We start from the raw sequence: 19,848 nt of genomic DNA on the forward strand, positions 1-19,848 counted from the left end.
TTTGGGTCGTGGTCGCATTTCAGGCACGAGAGGCACACTAGATGGGGGTACGTTGCCGACATCAGCTGGTGGCAGGGGCCACAAGGCTTGAAGCCGGTCCACAGAGGTGACATCTCTGCACCAGGAGTCGTAACGTCTCAAAAAGAAATCGACAAAAAGACGCAAAAAGGGAATCAAAAAGTGACTTGAGGTACTGCTCTCTCCAGATCTGCGCTGGCTGGTTCAGAAAAAGGAAGAACTGACATCAGCGCGCAGGGGCGGTGTCTAAGTAGACGCCACAATGTCATTCCGGCGACCATGACGTCAACGACAAACATGGAGTTGACCGACGCCACCTACAGACACGCAGGGGTATCTATGTTAAGGTCCTCTTCTGAAAGAAAAAAAAAAGAAAACTTCTCAGAAGCATATCACCCCCGTGCTGATTCTGAGAAACTGGCCTGGTATATGATGCTCACTAATGTAAGTGGGCACCTTGCACTTGTCCAGACAACCATTAGAATACACAGTGGACCCCAGGAGAGCACCAAACCATATAGTGAGAAAGTGGTATAAGAGCCACGACTCGGGTCAAGACAGTGTCGAGAGGACATAGAAGTGCTGGGGACCCAAGGAACCACCCAAGGTGATTAGATAGGGATCCCACAGAGAGCGTGTGCAGTGTGGGAACACAACCGCGAGCTCCGTACAACTCTATGTGTAAGTCACGGTTGGCATTTTAAAGATTAAGGACCCTTCCCAGTGGATCCTGAAGAAACCCTGTGGAAGACAGAAGGTTAGAGAGCCACCCCACTCGTGGGTACCCTAGTACCAACCTTACCTACACCAGGGAAGCTGGGTGCATAGGTGTGAAGTGGCCGCGGAAACCGCAGTCAAACCCAATGGAGGACTTCAGGAAAGTGCTGCTGCTGAAGAAGGAGAAAGTGTCCAGTAGAATCAGACGATGGATTTTAGATGAGAGGTACCTGTAAGCAGAGGGGACAGAGACTATATCACTCAGGAGTGAACAGGAGACTTGGAAGGCGAATGCCTTCCGATGTCATGTTTTGCAGGATGGGTGACGATGACCATGACTCTGCAGCTGTGAGGACCAGGCGATGCTGAGAAAGACCGGAAGCTGTGCATGAGCAGTCCGACAAAGGATATTGAGACCTGAGGGGTCAGTGTCTAGCAAATGCACCCAACGCAGGAATTGAAGAAGGAGCAACCTAGGGACCAGCAAGGTCCAGGGGACTAACCACAAGCAGGGGAGTCAGGGCAGGACTAAGCAATCAGAGGAGCCCAAAAGAAACAATGGTGACCCTCAAATAAACCTACAGGTCGGAGGCACTGGAGTTGCGAGAGGACCTCAAGCAGCTCACCAAAAGATAGAGGCCATGATGCACACGATGCGGTGTTGCTGAAGATTCTGGTCACTGGAGGTGCTCGAAGTTGGGACTACTTGGAGCCCGAAGGTCTTCTAGGAAGGAACCCAACAAGCCTTTGCAACTGCAAGTTGACGCAGTGCACAGGGGTTCAGTTATTGCAACCCCAACGAGGGATACTTGCCTCAAACTTGGTGAGAGTGCTGGGCAGGCCTCGGGAGCTGTGGAAAAGCACCACCTGTATTGCAGAACCTTACCGATCCCGGAGGACCTCTGGATCAGCAGACCGGTAAACTTAGTTGGGGTGCCTGCGAACACAGGGGAGTGACTCCTTCACTCCAAGGGAGATTTCTTCAGGTGTCTTTGAGGCACACAGGCCTTGAAAGTTTCCTGTATGGTACACAGGCACAGAAGATGCAGCAGACTGGAAGGGAGACAAAGTTGAGCCCAAACCAAGTCCAGCCACGTCCAGAGGGCCCAGATGGTAGAAGAAGTGGTGTCTGATCTCAATCTTGGCCCACGGCAAATCTAGGGACCCACCCACAGGTAAGCCCTTAAGTACCCTCAGGAAAAGGTTGGGATGATTCAGGGGGTCCTCCCAGGGGAGGGTCTGGACAGGTAAGAGGTTACTCCCATGTCCTTTGTCCCGTTTCGCGCCAGAGGGGGTGCCAACGGCTCCCAGAGCTGGTTTGTACTGGACTACACATATGGACACCAAATGTGCCCCCACATGCAGACTGAGTGGCACTGGCAAGCGCACACACCAGGCCCCAATGCACTAAATCCTGTCTGGGAGGTGGTCCCTGTGACAGGATGCCTATTGTTCTGCCTTCCCCTGCTCGAGCTTGGCTCAGCAGCAGTAGGGCAGAAACGTGTCGCTGGTCGGCAGCAACCATTTTGTACTGTACGGGTCAAGAAGGCTGGTACGAGGTACAATGAGAGCCTAACGGAGCGCTCTTCCACTGCTTGGAATCATACCTCCCACTTTGTTTACGGTGTGGGGGTATGATTCCAATCTGTTTGATACCAAACATGATAGGATTTGTTGCAGACAGTTTTGAGATGGTTATCGCGTAATTACGCGGTGCCTCTCTTAATAGTATATGGCTGCTTCGCTGACAGCCCGGGAGAATGGACTCTGTAGGCTGTAGGGGTGTCCTGCTCGTGCAGGTGCACCCTTTCTCTTAGAAGCAAGCACACTATACGGGTGACTTATAGGTTTTAGGTACAGTGACCCTAGTTATAGGAAACCTATATCTTTAGTAAGTGGTGCTAGTACCAGCTTACACAGGCTGCAATGGCAGGCCTGTAGGTCAATTTTGAATGGTCTACCATGGGTAGCATAATGCATGCTTCAGCCCACGGGGGACCTCTGGGGTACCTATGCGCTGGGTGCCTTAGTACTACAAAAAAGGGACTGATAAGGGAACCCAAGTATCCTATCTGGGATGTACTGAACATAACAATTTAAGGGGGAAAACAGACTGACTTCAGTCCTGATTAACAGGAACACAGTCAGACTAGTCAATAACAGCTTAGCACCAGGCAAAAAGTGGGGGTAACCATAAAAGCAGATCCTATTTTCCTACACCCATGTTAAATTCTCCAGAAATGTAGGCTGTCGCAACAAATGTCACTTCCAATTTTGAAGTTGCTTTAAGTTGGATAAAAGTCAATTCTATTAGGCAGCCATTCAATCCACCATCCTCTAAAAGTAATCACTCTTCCTCTGTGTTTGTGTGTATGTCAATACTGTAATTGAAGGTAACTGGTACACATTTTTTTATTTTTCCTGGAGATGCGCATGAGTGAAGAATATCAAATTCATGAAACTTTAGCAAGGGTACAAGTCGCCTTTACTGACCACTTTGTCTGTAATACATAGGGCCCACTTGAGTTGACTCCACCTATGATTGCCGAGTTGTTGTCTAATGAAGCAGTAGATTTTATCAGAGTTTGTCGCAAGCACTTCTAATAGCCTGCATGCAGACTTTAATGTATTCCTTAAGTTTTGCAAGCAGAATGATTTACAACTAAAACCTAAAACCAAAGACTGCCGGGGGGCCCATTCATTATAATAGCCTATGTTAGTAGGTGCAGAAAAAGTGGTGCTGCCCTAAGATGACTTAGCCCACTAATTGTCAAAAACCTTAAACTTGCTCTTAGTCGCAGCTAACTTTTTTTTAAAACCTCTATTTTTCAATTCTGAAATAACAGACAGCAGTACAGGCAATAAAGTACACAATACATGATAGGTCAAGATGGAACACAACATCACTCAGAGAGCAAATGCTTGTGTGGCTTTTATCCACTTCACCTTGTAGCTTGGCAACCCACCAAACAGGCGGCGTAAACTCCCTAACTTTACTGCAGGGAAGCCTTCCCCCATCTGTATTCGCATCATCACCATCACTCACAATCATGCCATCACTGTTGGCGGGCTCCGTGGCTCCGCACGGGTCAAAAAGTTATCACACATCCCTCCATATCAGAATGACATCCTACAGTATATCATCAGGCTGATTCATCTTCATGTGCACCTCCCCAGCCAGTGCCAACTACTGTACATCTCTGTGCCATTGTTCGATCAGAGGAGCACGCTGACCTAGACAATTGATGGGCAATTGGCACTTGCCAGTTGCAAGATTTTTATTGATCTCTTAACATAGCCTAGCAAACAGTGAGATGAAATAGGTCAATTTGTAGGTGCATGGCACACTGGACGTCCATCACTACTTGTGCCCAGAAGTCCTTCACTATCCAGCATCTCCATGCCAAGTTCCTAAAGTCCACCCCACCGGCACTGCAAAGAAGGCAGCTGTCTGGCCGGATGGGTATATGCAGTGGAGACTCTTGGGAGTCATATAAGAGTTATGGAGGTAGTTGCAGTGTAACATCTTAAAGTGGACGTTACAAGACAGTGTGTGTGTGTGTGTGTGTGTGTGTCCTCAAATACACCGTCCATGCACTGTCATTCAACAGGGAATCCAGGTCCAAATCCCACATAGCATGCACTCTTGGTGGTGGACCAGACCCGTTCTCCCTCATCACCCTGTGTAGATGTGTAATCAGATGTCTACCTGTGCCGCAGGACAATAAGATGTCCAGCGAACTCGTTGACTGGGATGCAGCAGGAATGAAGTCCAGGTCAATTTGGCCATGTTGGTCAGTCCTGCGTAGCTGAGGAAAAGTCCCGGCCCTAGTGTAAAGTCTTTACAGGCTTGTTTAAATGTGATAAAAAACTCACCTGGATACAAGTCCCCTTAACAGTGCACACCAACGTTTCCTCCAGGCCTGAAAAGACATTGTCCATCACCTGCCGAACCAGCGCCAGAATCAGAGTGGGCGTTCTCGATGAAAGGGTACACGCCCCAGAACCGCCTCTACATAGCGCTGCCAAATGTCCGCCTTACAGTGAACCACATAGGAAAGATCCCTAGTGACGACTGCCCCATCTATTAGTGTCACAGGAAGGCAGTCAGCGGCCACCAACCCTGCCAGTGGATGCTTCTCCCAATTGCTTCCCTCATCCAGCATGTTGTAAATGTGCAGCATAATAGTACAGATCAAGTCTCGGTACCTCTAGGCCAGCTTCCTCATGCCACCGAGTCAACATGGTCAGGGCTACTCTATTGCGGCGTCCTTTTTTGCTATGACTCTTTACAAACTACCCAAGAAACAGTAGGATTAGGCATGCTACGCATTTGCCCATAGTACACTACCCATTTCCCATACATTTGTATACTCTGCGAGCGAGCTAAGTTTCACTGGCTTCTTAATAAACCGTGTCAGAACTGGGGTGGCAAAGTGAGCTAAAGAATGATAATGGATTCAACCCAGATCTGTGACTGGGGGTGAGTGTCTAAAAAGTTTCAGCACTCCGTCCATCATCTCCTTTTGCTTGCTTTGTTCGCACCAAGTTGGCTGGGTATGCCCAGATGTGGATCCCTTGCTCACTTTGCCACTAGATTCAAGCTAGCCTGGCTGATGAGGGCTGTTAGCCCGAAACCGGTCTCAGGATGCTTCTTTCCGGTCCAGGGAAGAGATGGTTTGGCAGTTCAGGCTGGACTGTTCCCATGGGGCACAGGGTCAACACTGATTTGCATATAGCTGTGTCTGAACTAGGGTGGTGAAATAAGCTAAAGAATGATGATGGATTCAATCCAGATCTGCGATTGGGGTTGAGTGTCTGAAAAGTTTAAGCGCTCCGTCCATCATCTCATTGGGTTTGCTTTGCTCATTAAACCATGCAAAATTAGTCCTAGGAAAAATCCCAGATATAATCTGCAACTTTTTTTTAACCTGGTTATCCGGTAGCTAACTTGTCACTTCACCAAGAGAAGTCCAAATATGTTTATTGAGTGAAGCACATATTTTTACAGATTTTTAGGTTTTAAACGTGTACTAATTTTTGTTGGTCAATATTTAACAATAATTGTATTACCATGCCATTCAATAATGCTATTAGCTACTAGGCAGCACAAAACGAATGCAGAGGGAAAAAAAAAGAAAATAAAACAAAAATTTTAAAGTTTTATAAAAATCAGACTGTTTACTTCATCAGTTATAAATTTCAAATTAATTAAAATATTTTAATGTATTCAATTACATCTAAAATCATTATTTAATGAATGTCCTTATCTCACTTGCACCACGACTTTGGGTGCTACTGGTCGATCTCAATTATGATAATTTGCCATAGCTTTACCTTTAAGTCAACTTCTTCAACCGGGTATTAATTATTACACAAACAAAGCCTTTCAGCACAGCCCAGGTTGCAGGAAAAATGACACCGCAAGCCATACCGACCTTCATTTGCAAAATACTTTCTGGGTTGGGGGTTATTTTTAAAGAGAATGGATGTGAAATTGCCCAAACGCAGACATAAAATCAATCGTCACACGTTAGCCACTTAAAGGAGGTTGCTGCTATAGCTTAGCATGTGAGAAATAATTCTGAAACCAAAAAAAAAACAAATACAAAGTTGCACTTACAACCACATTAGGCGCAGGCTGGAGGCTTATGAATGAAACCTACCTGGTCTTCCACACTGAATTCTGTGCTAGTGGAGCTGAGGTTGCTGCCTGTGCGCCTATGATTTTGAGAGGGAGAAATTAAAGGAAATCCAAAATCAAACAAGCAGTTACAAAGAGAATGGACTATGTTCATTTTAAAAATTGTTCAGACTTTTATTACAAGGGGAGTCAGTGGAATCAACAAGGTGAGAGGGTGCAATTTCTTTCAAAAAGGGCAGTTTGCTTTGACTTTTCGTAGTAGGAATTATATTTGTAACAACCGAATAACCACCAAGGTGAAAATCACTCAAATGATTTAAGTCTTTATTGTAGACAATGGCCAGGACAAAATAAATATCTTTTGTGCTAGTACAGTGCAGCAAAAAGGAAAAATTGCCGTTGGGAAGCTGAAAATGAAGAAAAACATGGAACCACTTAAACACCTAATACCATGTATTACATTTGTCGAGACCAATTTTTCCAAGATCTGCATTGTGCTAAAGCACAAAAAGATGCTAAAGCTCGAAACATCCTTAAATCAGCTAGGCTGAAAGTTGATCATTTGAAGACAGGGACACAAGAGGCTAAGTAGAAACGATGGTAAATGGACAAGAAATATTTCCAATGTCTGTAATGTTCAAATCAGCTTAATAGGGTTCTTATCTTCTAAACCCTTTATTATTTTTAAAAAGATTATAACACAATACTGTCCTAATTCTGGGAATTCAAAGTCTTCTTGAGCTATTATTCTTCTGAAAAATCAAACTGTAACCATGCCCGCTATTATGCACATTGTTATGAGGTGAGGTTCAATCTGGGAGGTACACATTACAAAGTTAGGGATTGAAAATGACACGGCCATGAGCTTATAAAGCACTCAACAGGGTTTGGGCACTCAAGCAGCAAACTAAGGGACTCATTTACAATTTGGTAGACGTAGAACTCTTCCCCAAAGAATGTCAATGTGAGCTGTGTGCCAAACTGAAGGTCCCTCACACTCTATACAGAGTCAGGAGGACAGTCATGGTTGCGCCAGCGGAGATCTACTGGCTCCAAGATGAAGGAACCTAAACTAAATAGTCTGAAGGACTTGGGGCCATCAGTGTAAGTACCTCAGAATGTCCACCCTATTTACAGAGGATGTTCTGGTGCACTTTTATTTCATTTTAGGACCACCAGAAAAAGCCTGTAGAAAATCGCAGCTTATAATGGAAGAGTTAAAAGTCAAGAAGCATTAGGGCATTAAACTGTTAACTGGTGCATTATACTCGAAGAAAATGAAAATGTATTACAAAGGATTGGACATAGTTTTCTTTTTTATCTGACATCCCTGAAAAATATACATTTTTTGATTGTCAACACTAGTCAAGTACGCATTTTAAAGACGTAATTTACTGAATAAAAAAAAACCTTACAATTAATGACATTTTGTCTAACGGAATACATGCATTGAGGCAACAGAAAATGTTTCAGTAACGAGCCAATACATATTTACAACCTTGTTACCTCTTTCCCCAACTCTGTAGAAGGAGCGTATGTAGAACAATGGTCAGAGCTATGACCCCAGGTAAAACAGCCTTCTTAAATTCAATGTGAGAAGCGCAACTGAAGTTATCGGTCTGAGATAAATTAACATTGTCAGATAGCATCTCATCTTGACAAATATTTATTTACAAATGCATAGTTTTAACCATCGTCCATCTAGTTAAAAGATGAAACAACACATTTCTTAGTAGCAGGTACTCACTTGTGCCCTAAACTCTCTGGCATGGTAATAATCTCTGGAGCATCAAAGAACTCATTCTCGTCATCCTCATCACTCAGATCTCCTTTTCCTGGTCCAAATGAATCTGAGAAGGCAAACCATGTATGTTAGCAAATATGAATCAGTGTAGCCGTTCAAAAATGTTCAAAGGCAGACAACAAGAGGTACCAGTCAAAGAATGAGTTTAGCTCCTCAAGAGGCACCTAAGTAGGGCAGAGTGGTGCCCTCACAACTGCAGGCTGTCCACCATTCTAGTGGGTAACTCCGCTCACACCTTAGATCATGAAAGAACTATATGCAGTGAAGCTATTCAAAAGATTATCTTTAACACAGATCATAATTATTGTACACCTTTAAAACAAGTTACTTAGCATGAACCATTGGAGATTCAAAAAGAAAGTTTCCTGCGCTGTAACTTTGATACTAATAATAGAGTCCTCGAAACGTGCAGAACTTAGAAATTCAACTCTAATAGAACACTCACAAGCAACCGGATGCACAAGGCAACTTGGATAGTCTCCACTATCTCTTTGACCGTGATAGGTTGGTCGAAATATTGTGCATGCCCAGACTCCAGCCACTCCAGTGATAATGTGTCACAATAGCTATCTAGCTCTTGAGGGGATAGGGAACCTCTAGCGCTGTATCGATCCTGATAGTACTGAGTGGAGCCAGGATCTCAGAGGTGTAATAAAGTAAGTTGACGCTTACGGATGTTATTTCAGTGATGACCGAGCTGGGGCAATTTAATCAGTATTAGATTTGCAAAGGTTCTGCCAGGTCTGTTTCCCTCCCCATACATATGGGCTCTAGATACCTTTTCTAGGTGGTTGAGTTCTCTCTGCTCTGCCTCTTGGAACTCGTCAAGTGCGGATCGCACTTCCGCAAGCAGCGCAGAGGTTAATCTGCCAGTATTTTCAGCTTACCTTATAGCCTACGTAGGCGGGATACTATGTCCTTGAGGACCCTAAACTGTTTGGATATATGTTGCAAGGTGAAATATTATGTGGTATGGGTGGGAGGCCTTACCATGCAATATTCCCAAAAAACACAGTAGAAGATCCCTGAATTCAACAATAATCCTTAGCTCAATCCTGGTAGTGTGGCAAACAGCAGTTAGGCATTACTGGAGGAATAGGTGGTAAGCATTTTACAGTACCATTATGGTGTGTAAGTGTTAAACTTGGCTTGTCAAGCGGGTTTATTCCCAGACTTTTCGCTTTTTGGCCTCCTTTTTTGACCTTTTTTTGGGGGGGTTTTATGGCACTTAACCACTACTGATCAGTACTAAAGTGCATATGCTCTCCCAGTAAAGAGTGATTATGGATTTTTGTTTCCATGATTGGCTTAACTGATTTACTACTAAGACCCTAATACAGTGCACTGTGTGCGCCCAGTGCCTGTAAATCAAATGCTGCTAGTGGGCCTGCAACATGATTTTGCCACCCACACATGCAGCCTGTTAAAAAGGTCTCAGACCTGCCACTACAGTGTCTGCACACAGTTTCTACTGCCATGTCGACCTGGCATGTGCACCCACAAGCCATGTCCTAACCTTCCCTTTTCTTACATGTGAGTCACCCCTCGGGTAGGCCCAAGGAACCCTGTGGGCAGGGTGCAGTGTATGTGAAAGCTAGGACACGTCCTGATGTGTGAGGCACGTCCGGATTGTAAAATACAGCCAATTTCACTTTTACTATTGAAAGGCTATCTGTCCCATATGATAGAATGGAAGTTCATTTAGAACATCTTATAAATATACCTTCCCATTAGAACAAGACAGGAAAATAAAGTTTAGTATACCTGAACTCCGAATATAAAGATGCATTTTTTAGTGAGGATGATTTTTATATTCTGTGTACCACTTTTATAAAGTAGGTATTTTCTTGCTTAGCCATTCTGTGTGCCTCTGCTAGGTTGTGTATTGACTGTCTGGCTTTGGAGTGACAGGGGCTGGGGATGTGCATTCTGTTCAGAAAGCCACTTGGGGGATGAGGTGTGTCCTGCTTTTCTAGGATGAGTTAGGGCTGGGATGAATAGACCCGGGCTGCATTCAGAGTAGGGGGAGCAGATTTCTTTCACATCTGAAGGGGCCTGGTCTGCCTTGGACACTACTGTCTCCACCTCCTGCCAGGCAGCTGCACCAAAGAAGGCAGAACTGGTTTTGGCCAGGCAAAGAGCTTTCCTGCCACCAGAGAACAAAGGAAATTGTGCTATAAAAAGTAGGGCATAGACCCCAGACTTTTAGATTACTTCTGGAATTCAAGATGAAACTTTGCCAAGGAGAAGAGCTGGAGAAACTGAAGGAGAAGTACTGCCACTTTGCTATGGTTGCTTCTGCCAAGGAAAGGACAAGGACTTTGCTGTGTGCTGTGTCCCCTGCTTGAGGAAGATCTCCAAGGGCTTGAAGTAGAGCTCTCCTCCTGTTTTGAAGTCTCAGGGAAACAAAGACTTCACCCCCAGCTCCGCCGAACTTCCTTGCTGGGAGGTCTGACCTGCCAAGAGGGGAATGTTGCTGTTCTGCGCCTATGGAGGTTGTTCCTGCTGTTGGAGCTGGAAAGTAACGCAGCGACAAGAAGCACGATGCATACGCATCGGTTTCCGATGCATCGCCGAAGAAACCGACGCAGCGCCTGCACGCGGCAGGAGAAATCGCTGCATGCCGCATCGAGTGCACCGATCCATGAAGTCGAAGATAACCGCACCGATTCAGACGCAGGCCCTGCTGTGCGGCTACAAGAACCAACGAATCATGGGACCACGGCTGGAGAAACCAACGCAGCTCCATCTCCGCCACCACATCCAGAACTGCCGCATCCAGAACCACTGCAGCCCCGACCCTCACGCATCGCACCAGGCGCCAAGTCTACATCAACACTGAGGCCGCAGTAAGAAACCAACGCATCACCTCCCCGCACAGTGACAAACCGACACATCACCTCTCCTTCGGTAAGAAACCAACGCATCACCTCCCATGCGTGGCAGAAGGAGCCGGCGAATCATCTCCCCTGGAATAAGGAACCGACGTATCAACTTCCCTGGGCGTAAGGAAAACGACGCATCACCTTCCCTGAGGCTGTCTTTACTTTGTGTTGAAAGTATCACATCCATAGTTTGCTATGTACAGAACTGTTTCTAACTTTTTAAAAGTCATATTTTGATAACTCTAATATGGATTTTGTTTTGGTCTTACGTGGTTTAGATAAAGATTACTTACTTTTCTAAACAGGTGTGGTGTCCATTAGTAGTGTTTTCACTGTATTGCTGTATGTGTGCACAAATGTTTAACACTATGGGCCCGATTCACAGAACTAACTTAAGACAAAATCTTAAACTTACTACCATTTTTGTATTCACAGAAGGCACTTACTCATTTTGGTATTCACAGAAGACACTTACTCACTTCGGTATTCACAGAAGTTAGGAGTCCTAACTTTAGTACTCCTAAATGCCTTCTGTGAATACCGAAAGTCTTAAAATCAGGATTTTTCTCAGTTTAGGAGTCCTAAAGTTAGGAGTCCTAACTATACTACTCCTAAACTGAGAAAAATCCTAATTTTAAGGCTTTCGGTATTCACAGAAGGCATTTAGGAGTCCTAAACTTAGGACTCCTAACTTCTGTGAATACCGAAATGAGTAAGTGCCTTCTGTGAATACCAAAATGGTAGTAAGTTTAGGATTTTGTCTTAAGTTAGTTCTGTGAATCGGGCCCACTGCCTCTGAGATAAGCCTGTCTGCTCATGCCAAACTACCAAGTGGGTGAGCAGGGGTTATTTTAGAAGTGTATCCTCCTTACTGTGACTAGGAAGAAGGGTCCCTACTTGGACAAAGGTGCAAACCATTGCAAACTAGAGACCCCCATTTCTAACAAATAGTAACTGAGATGACTTGAAAGAAATCCAACACCAATTTATAAAAATAGAGCATACTTTTATATAAATATAGACACCAAAACAAACTTTGTATCATACATACACCAGCAGTTGTGGATTTTTAAAATGTTCAAAAATTGATGCACTTTGTCATTCACGTACCGTAAGCTAATAAATAATCTCCCGGACCCTATGGGCACCCTGTGGGAGAGGTGGTCCACTGATGTCGGGGACTTTGATGACCCGGACTGGAGGGAGGCGCTGGCGTCCCCCCGGGAGGCAGGGATACCTTCCAGGCTTCGGTTGGTACAGCTCCGGATTCTGCATAGGTCCTACTACACCAGGTACACACTCCACAAAATAGGAAGAGCACCCCATCCATTCTGCCTGCGCGGCTGCGGGGAGGAGGGCACCTTCTACCACACCATCTGGGAGTGTCCAAAAATCCAAGAATACTGGAGGCGAGTGATGCGTACGCTGTCCCAGGCGGGGGGTGTGTCGCTTGCACCGGAACCCAGGCGCTGCCTACTAAATGTATGGGAGCCCAACGACCTGGGCAGGCAGGCTCAGTGTTGGGCCACAGTAGGCATCGTGCTAGCTAAGCGGAACATAGCGCAGAAGTGGGGGGTGGGAGAGGTGCCGCTGCTGTCTGTATGGGGGCGTGACATGGATAGGGCTATGATAGCCGAACGCTCAGTGTACATAGGGAGGGGTTGTCCCCAAAAATGGTCTAAAATATGGGGGGCATGGAACACATATCGGGGAGATATATGCGAGCCACCACCAACGCTTGAAGATGAGACCCTTGATGCGGACTGAGGTGCAGGCCTTTATGGTAAACATTTGGGGTGTGACAGTTGGGGATGGGCGCCTGTGTGGGGGGATTGCCGGGAGGTGGGGGGCTGAACTGCTTCGGACTTTGTTATATGATGAACAACGATTGAATAATCGACAATTGCTGTACTGTACTGTGGTAAAAGAAAATAATAAAAATTGTTTTAAAAAAAAAAAATTGATGCACTTTAATCCGTCAAACTGGTCCTATTGAAAGGAATAAGGGAAAACACAGACAACACCCTGTCACTAGCAGGGTGAGTTCAAACGAACCCTCTAGTGGATAAGGTCATGCGGGTCCCTAGATCAAGTTCCAACAGTCGTTACTTCGTTACCTTACCTAGGGTGTCCAAGTGCAGAGGTTACTTGGCTGTCCTTGGTCCTGAACAGGAGCTGCCAAACCTGCAGCACTTGACAGAACCACACTTAGAGATGTATTTCCACTCTATCCATGGAGTAGAGCCTTTGGGGTCCTAGGACCCAGGTTCAACAGTTGGATTTCTTCTACCTTGCTCCGCGGCTCCAGCTACAGAGGTAGCTTGCAGCTTTCCATCACCTGGGCAGGTTGCACCAAAGATGCTTTATCACAGACTTAACACCACCAACTTCAGTATGCAGTAACACAGAAGCAGGGTAATTGCCAACGTTGGTTGCTGTGAGTTGCTCTCTGACTGGAGTTGTCATTAAGTGGTCGATCACCCGACTGACGATCACCAAGCCTTGTCTGTGGCAAATGTAGTCCACGATTACTTCGGAGGTTGGAGCGTGAAGTGAGTGGTGGAGCAGCTTGAAACTTGGTGGAAGCTTGGCTACCACTCCAGATTTTCAGGACACCACTTCTCTTTGGGTTCAGGCGTGACAGGCCTAATGGGTCGCAATTCTTGTCACGCAGCATGTTGATTTCCTGCAGCTTGCGGGGGATTGGTCCTACCCTTCCATGGGAGTCTGCTTCAGTTTCTGGCATCCACTGGAGTCACTCTTGCTGGGAGCAAAGAGCTTTTGCCACGGACACACGTCAAACATACGCTTCCAGTATGTGGCCTCTTCGGGGCACTTAAGTATCCTTTCTTCGCACTGCAGAAGAGTCCAAGGTCCTTTTGTCGGCGACAGCATCCCCTTTGTGCCTCTTCTCCGATTCCAAGTCAGAACTGAGGTTCTGGTGTCCGGGGACCCCTTAAATCCTAGCTTAGGGGGCATTAAGGGTGTAAGGGACAGTGGCCAATGGGCTACTGATCCCTGTGGCTAACCAGCCCCTGGAGTAACAACATCCTATGGATGTACGTCACATTTCTACCCAGAATACTCTATTTAAGAATCTGCCAAAATGGCAGAACCCTTTCTTGGCTATACAGACCTCCAAGCCCACCCTAAAGTTGTGGGTAGACTCTTGGAAGTGTACACCTCCTGAATTACTAATTTTCCTGCCTTTTTGCAAGCACATCTGCTTCAGGGGCGGGAAGGGCTTTGTCCTCGAGTGGGGGACAAGTACATTTGCACCTCAAGGGTGGTGAAGGCTTTGAGGCTCACCGCATTGATTGCTGTAAACACTAGCCATCCTGGGAGGGAAGAGGTGTGTCCTCCTTCCTGTCCAGACCTTTGTCTCTGTCCTGGGGAAGTGCTAACACATGAAAAGCTAGAACAGAAGTTGCGCACTCAAAATTTCTCCAGGTCAATATTTTAAGCAAAATTAGTTGGTGCAAACGAATTAATCCCCCTGAGTAGGGAATTCAAATCGTAGATAATGATAGCACGTTCCTGAATAGGAAAATGTCTTTCGTTTTGCACTCAATCTCAGAGATGTGATCTCTTTTGTGAAATTAAACTCAGGTAAATCGGAATTTATTCAAGTATAACTTGAGTTTATTAACCGTTGTTCAAAGTTAATGAAGTCAAAGAATTGTATTCATTCTTTATCAATGCATCATATATCCAACTGCCCAATGCATTTCGGGCTTTTTTAAGCCCTTCTTCAGGGGCGGTACTCTGAAAGGATAAGGTATAGGGTTCAGTATATATATATACATTTTATAAACACTCAATGGAAAAGAACAATTTTTATCCAAACAATTATACAGTAGATTTTGATTGTAACAAACATGATCATGTTGAAACAGTATTAAAAGTAATACGTTCGTAATGAAGTAAAAAAAACACAATGCCAGTGTTGGTAATTACCAAAATGGAGGTACACTACACATCAAAGTGATGTGAAAATATCCACTTGTTTTACATGTTAAAACAACATACTGTGATGTGCATTTACCAAGGTCATAGGAAATAGTGAAGCCGAAATGGACCAAGAAAGTTTGGGTGGTAGTGTAAGTAAAAAAATTAAATGAAAAAATGAAAATGCCATATAGGACAAAGTAATGTGGTGTGTTTTTGCCAAAATTGTAGGAAAAAGTAAAGACGAAATAAAAAGAAAAATCTGGATGGTGGTGTGGGTAACAAAAATACATACAGCGTGGGGCCTTTTAAAAGAATACAATCACCATCTGACAAGTAACGGAAGATCAAACTTACAGTTGGTATGGTGATGTATAGATTCTCCTGAACCCGGGAGAATCAAATCGGAAACGCTCCGGTAAGTGTAATGGATGGTAATCATGTGATATATAGACATGTGATAAGGAGAAGTGCGGGAAAAAGAGAACTACAAAGAAAACAGACTTGTAGTTCCAAGAGGTAATCATGTGATATGTGATAAAGAAAAATGCGGGAAAAGGAGAACTACAAAGAAAACAGACTTGTAGTTCCAAAAGGTCAATAAAGTTTAGTGAAACTACACGTGCAAACAAAATATAAAATAATAAACAAAAGTGAGTGCAGTTAAATCTGTAAAGGAATTAGGCCAATAGTAAAAAGAAAAATGGAATAGACAGCGTGTGACACCGAAGAAACACATGTAATTCGAGTGATTCGAACCAAAAGCGATAGTTCAAAAAATGTAAGATATTACCAAATCCTGGAGCTTGTAAGGGAGCGTCAATGTGATAGTGCAATAGTACATGTGTATAAGATGAAATTAGTAAGTAAAATAAAATAAAATAACTGTAAGGTTCAACATGAACTGTAAAGTTACACAAGGTACTAGGGTATCACAAGTCGGGTGGAAAGTTCAAATCTCCAATTTAAGGTGAATAAAGGAGACCTTAGTTACAGAAAACAGCCCAGATCATAACGCTCGTTGAGACCTTTCGGATGTATGGAATTCAGCTTGTGGATCCAAAATGTTTCTCTTTGTAATAGATATTTACTATTGTCACGACCCCTCAGCTGGGGAATCTGTTCAAGAACCAAAAATCGCAGTTGACAGATGTTATGCTGATGCTGGTGAAAATGAGTTGCGATTGGTGATTTCGCCTGTTTGGTACGTATATTGCTTTTGTGTTCATTGATCCGTATACGGATTTTTCTCTCAGTTTTGCCCACATAAACCAAACCACATGGACATTTCAACATGTAAATGAGATTCTGACTATTACATGTGGCTGTAACCTTGAGTTTGATCGTGTTACCTTGTGAAGGATGTTGGATGTTGGTACCTTTGATGATAGAGTTACAGTTACCACAGTTGAGACATGGTAAAGTACCTTTGAAAGAGCTGGTAGTGAGTTCATCAGCTTTAGACAATATTTGTTTGATGTTGCGTGATCTTTGGTAAGCAAATCTAGGTGATATTTCAAAAATGTTATTGAAATCCATTTCCATGCTTAACATAGGCCAATACCTGAGGATGGTTTTTTTTATGTTGAAACTTTGTGTGGAAAATTTTGACACAAATGTCATTCGTTGATCTGAAGTTTTTGGTGGTTTGGGTGAAAGAAGCATCTGTCGGGTAGATTTGTTAGACTTCAATATGGCGCTGTCAAGAACTTTGGTAGGATATTTTCGTTGTTCAAATTTGGAAATGCAAGCGGATTTGCTTGATTCAAACAATTCATTGGTACTTGAGATTCTTTTCAATCGTAGTAGTTGTGAGTAGGGCAAATGATTCTTGAGAGATGGTTGGTGGAAACTGTGAAAGTGCAGGAGATTATTGCGGTCAGTAGGTTTAGTGTAAACCTCAGTGGTGAGGTTTCCTTGGTATAATGTGACCTTGGTATCCAGGAATGTTATCGATTCTTTGTTTATACAGTGAGTGAATTGAATTCGTTGGTCAACTGTATTAAGTGATTCAATTAATGATTCCAGATGATCAATTGAGCCATTCCATAAGATAAAAATGTCATCAATGTATCTTTTATAAAGGGTAAGATGTTGGGTCCACTCGTGTTTGCAAAGTATGTTGTCTATTTCAAAACGGTGCATAAAGAGGTTCGCGTATGTTGGGGCGGCACAATTGCCCATGGAAGTTCCGGAGCATTGAATGTAAAATGTTCCTGCCCATTCGAAGTAGCTGTGATAAAGGGTGAAATGCATGAGTTCCATCAGAAATACTTTGAGATTCTCTGGTTTGTCTGTGGTCATCAGAAATGACTCGATTGCCTCAATGCCTTTATCATGGGGTATGGAAGTGTAAAGTGAGTTTACATCAATGGTACATAGGACGGTTTCCATGGTTATCAAATTTTGAATGGACTCCAGGATATTGAGAAAATCAGTAGTGTCCTTAATGTAGGTAGTCATCGACTGAACAGAAGCTTGTAGATGTTTGTCCAAGTATTTTCCTACGGGTTCATGTAGTGAGTTCACTGTAGACACAATGGGTCTGAATGGCGGTCTTGTGGCGTTTTTGTGCATTTTGGGGAGCATATAGATATAGGGTGTAGATGGGTTGCTTTTGATCAGATATGTTTTGTCTTCGTAGTTGATGACACCCTGTTCTAAAGCTGTATTAACGATGGTTTTTAGCACAATCATGAAATCATTGGTTGGATCCGTTGGGGTGGGCATGTATGTATCTGAATTGTTGACGTGATCATTTACATTTTTAGTGTAAAAGATGGTATCCATAATGACCAGTGCTCCACCTTTATCGGCTTGACGTATGGTAATCTCTGGTTTGTTTGCTAATTCTTTTAAGGCTTGTTGTTCCTTTTTGGTTATGTTAGAGTATGCCTTTTTGTTATGGTAGCCAATTTTTTTGAGTTCTTTATTAACGATTGTTTCGTAGGCATCCAATACTTTATGACTCATGGGTGCTGTGAAGGTGCTCCTGTTGCGAAGTCCCATTAGGGTGTTCTTCCGTGGTACATCTGGAATGTTAAGGATGTTTCGAAAGTAGTGTTTAAGTCTCAGTAGACGCATGAATTTAAAGAAACTTATATCAGTTGCTAATTGATTGGAATGGTAAGTGGGAACAAAGGAGGTTCCTTTTTGAAGTGTAGCAATCTGGAGTTGTGTAAGATTATAAGAAGAGATGTTTATCACGAGGTTTTCTGACTGCGCGTACTCTTGGCCACTGATTTTGTTGATGTTTTTCCTCCTGGATCTCCGGGTGGCCTTGTGCCTGCCTCTAAAAAATGAGATTGTCCCGAACTGCTGGTTGTTGGGCCTTCACTGGCTGTGTGCTGTGGGTCTCCTGTCTCTGTTGATCTAAGATTTGGTTGTGAAGTTTGGGGTGCTCTGGTTGTCTTATCTCTACTGGATGAGTCATCGGAAGATGTAGTGTCTATATCCGATCTTTGTCCTGTGTGTTGACGTTGTTGTCTTTTGTAAGCATAGGCTTCTGCCCATGTGTAGACCTCTCCTAATTTATAATCCGTACTGTCACGTTTAAATTTTCGTGTTTTCCTTTCATTAATCTCTTTAGTATATTCGTCAAGTTGTTTGTTAAGATCTGCAAGTGTTGCATTCCAATCAATGTCAGAGATTTTACTAGAAATTTCTTCACGAAGTTCATCAATTTCTTTCTGAAGGTCTACAAGAAGTTTGGATAACTCTTCTACTATTAATAATATTAGATCCAGTGAACACTTATTGAGTATTGCTTCCCATTTTTCTGTGAACCGTGGATTGTTTTTGCATAGAGTCGATTTAAGGGCTATTCTTAACCCTCTTGGGATCCTTTGTACCTTGTGGTAACGTATTAATGTGCTTGCATGGAGCTTTTGGTTGATGGCTCGTTTGGAGGTATATAGTAACTGTCTGATGTTAGATTGAACAGTTGTTGTACTGTGACTGGACCCTGTGGTATCCTCAAAGAGTGCATAAATGCGTTGAGTTTCTTCATTTGTATATGTGAACGTTTGTGTTCTTCGTTCAGAGGTATTCTCTTCTTCAAAGTTTCTTTAAATTCATGCGTCTACTGAGACTTAAACACTACTTTCGAAACATCCTTAACATTCCAGATGTACCACGGAAGAACACCCTAATGGGACTTCGCAACAGGAGCACCTTCACAGCACCCATGAGTCATAAAGTATTGGATGCCTACGAAACAATCGTTAATAAAGAACTCAAAAAAATTGGCTACCATAACAAAAAGGCATACTCTAACATAACCAAAAAGGAACAACAAGCCTTAAAAGAATTAGCAAACAAACCAGAGATTACCATACGTCAAGCCGATAAAGGTGGAGCACTGGTCATTATGGATACCATCTTTTACACTAAAAATGTAAATGATCACGTCAACAATTCAGATACATACATGCCCACCCCAACGGATCCAACCAATGATTTCATGATTGTGCTAAAAACCATCGTTAATACAGCTTTAGAACAGGGTGTCATCAACGACGAAGACAAAACATATCTGATCAAAAGCAACCCATCTACACCCTATATCTATATGCTCCCCAAAATGCACAAAAACGCCACAAGACCGCCCTTCAGACCCATTGTGTCTACAGTGAACTCACTACATGAACCCGTAGGAAAATACTTGGACAAACATCTACAAGCTTCTGTTCAGTCGATGACTACCTACATTAAGGACACTACTGATTTTCTCAATATCCTGGAGTCCATTCAAAATTTGATAACCATGGAAACCGTCCTATGTACCATTGATGTAAACTCACTTTACACTTCCATACCCCATGATAAAGGCA

General features: G+C 43.6%; 1 protein-coding gene across 1 annotated transcript in view; it reads right to left on the reverse strand.

Moving 5' to 3' along the window:
- The window catches only part of OSBP (oxysterol binding protein), a 465,191-nt gene that overhangs the window by 160,242 nt on the left and 285,101 nt on the right, over positions 1-19,848 (reverse strand). The window contains exons 5-6 of the mRNA XM_085651892.1: positions 8,127-8,229; positions 6,402-6,456 (exon numbers count right to left, since the gene is read on the reverse strand). Coding sequence (XP_085508018.1) covers positions 6,402-6,456; positions 8,127-8,229 — 158 coding nt within the window. The remainder of the gene's footprint in view (positions 1-6,401; positions 6,457-8,126; positions 8,230-19,848) is intronic.

This window comes from Triturus cristatus, chromosome 4_1, assembly GCF_964204655.1.
Source record: "Triturus cristatus chromosome 4_1, aTriCri1.1, whole genome shotgun sequence".
NCBI classification, from domain to species: domain Eukaryota; kingdom Metazoa; phylum Chordata; class Amphibia; order Caudata; family Salamandridae; genus Triturus; species Triturus cristatus.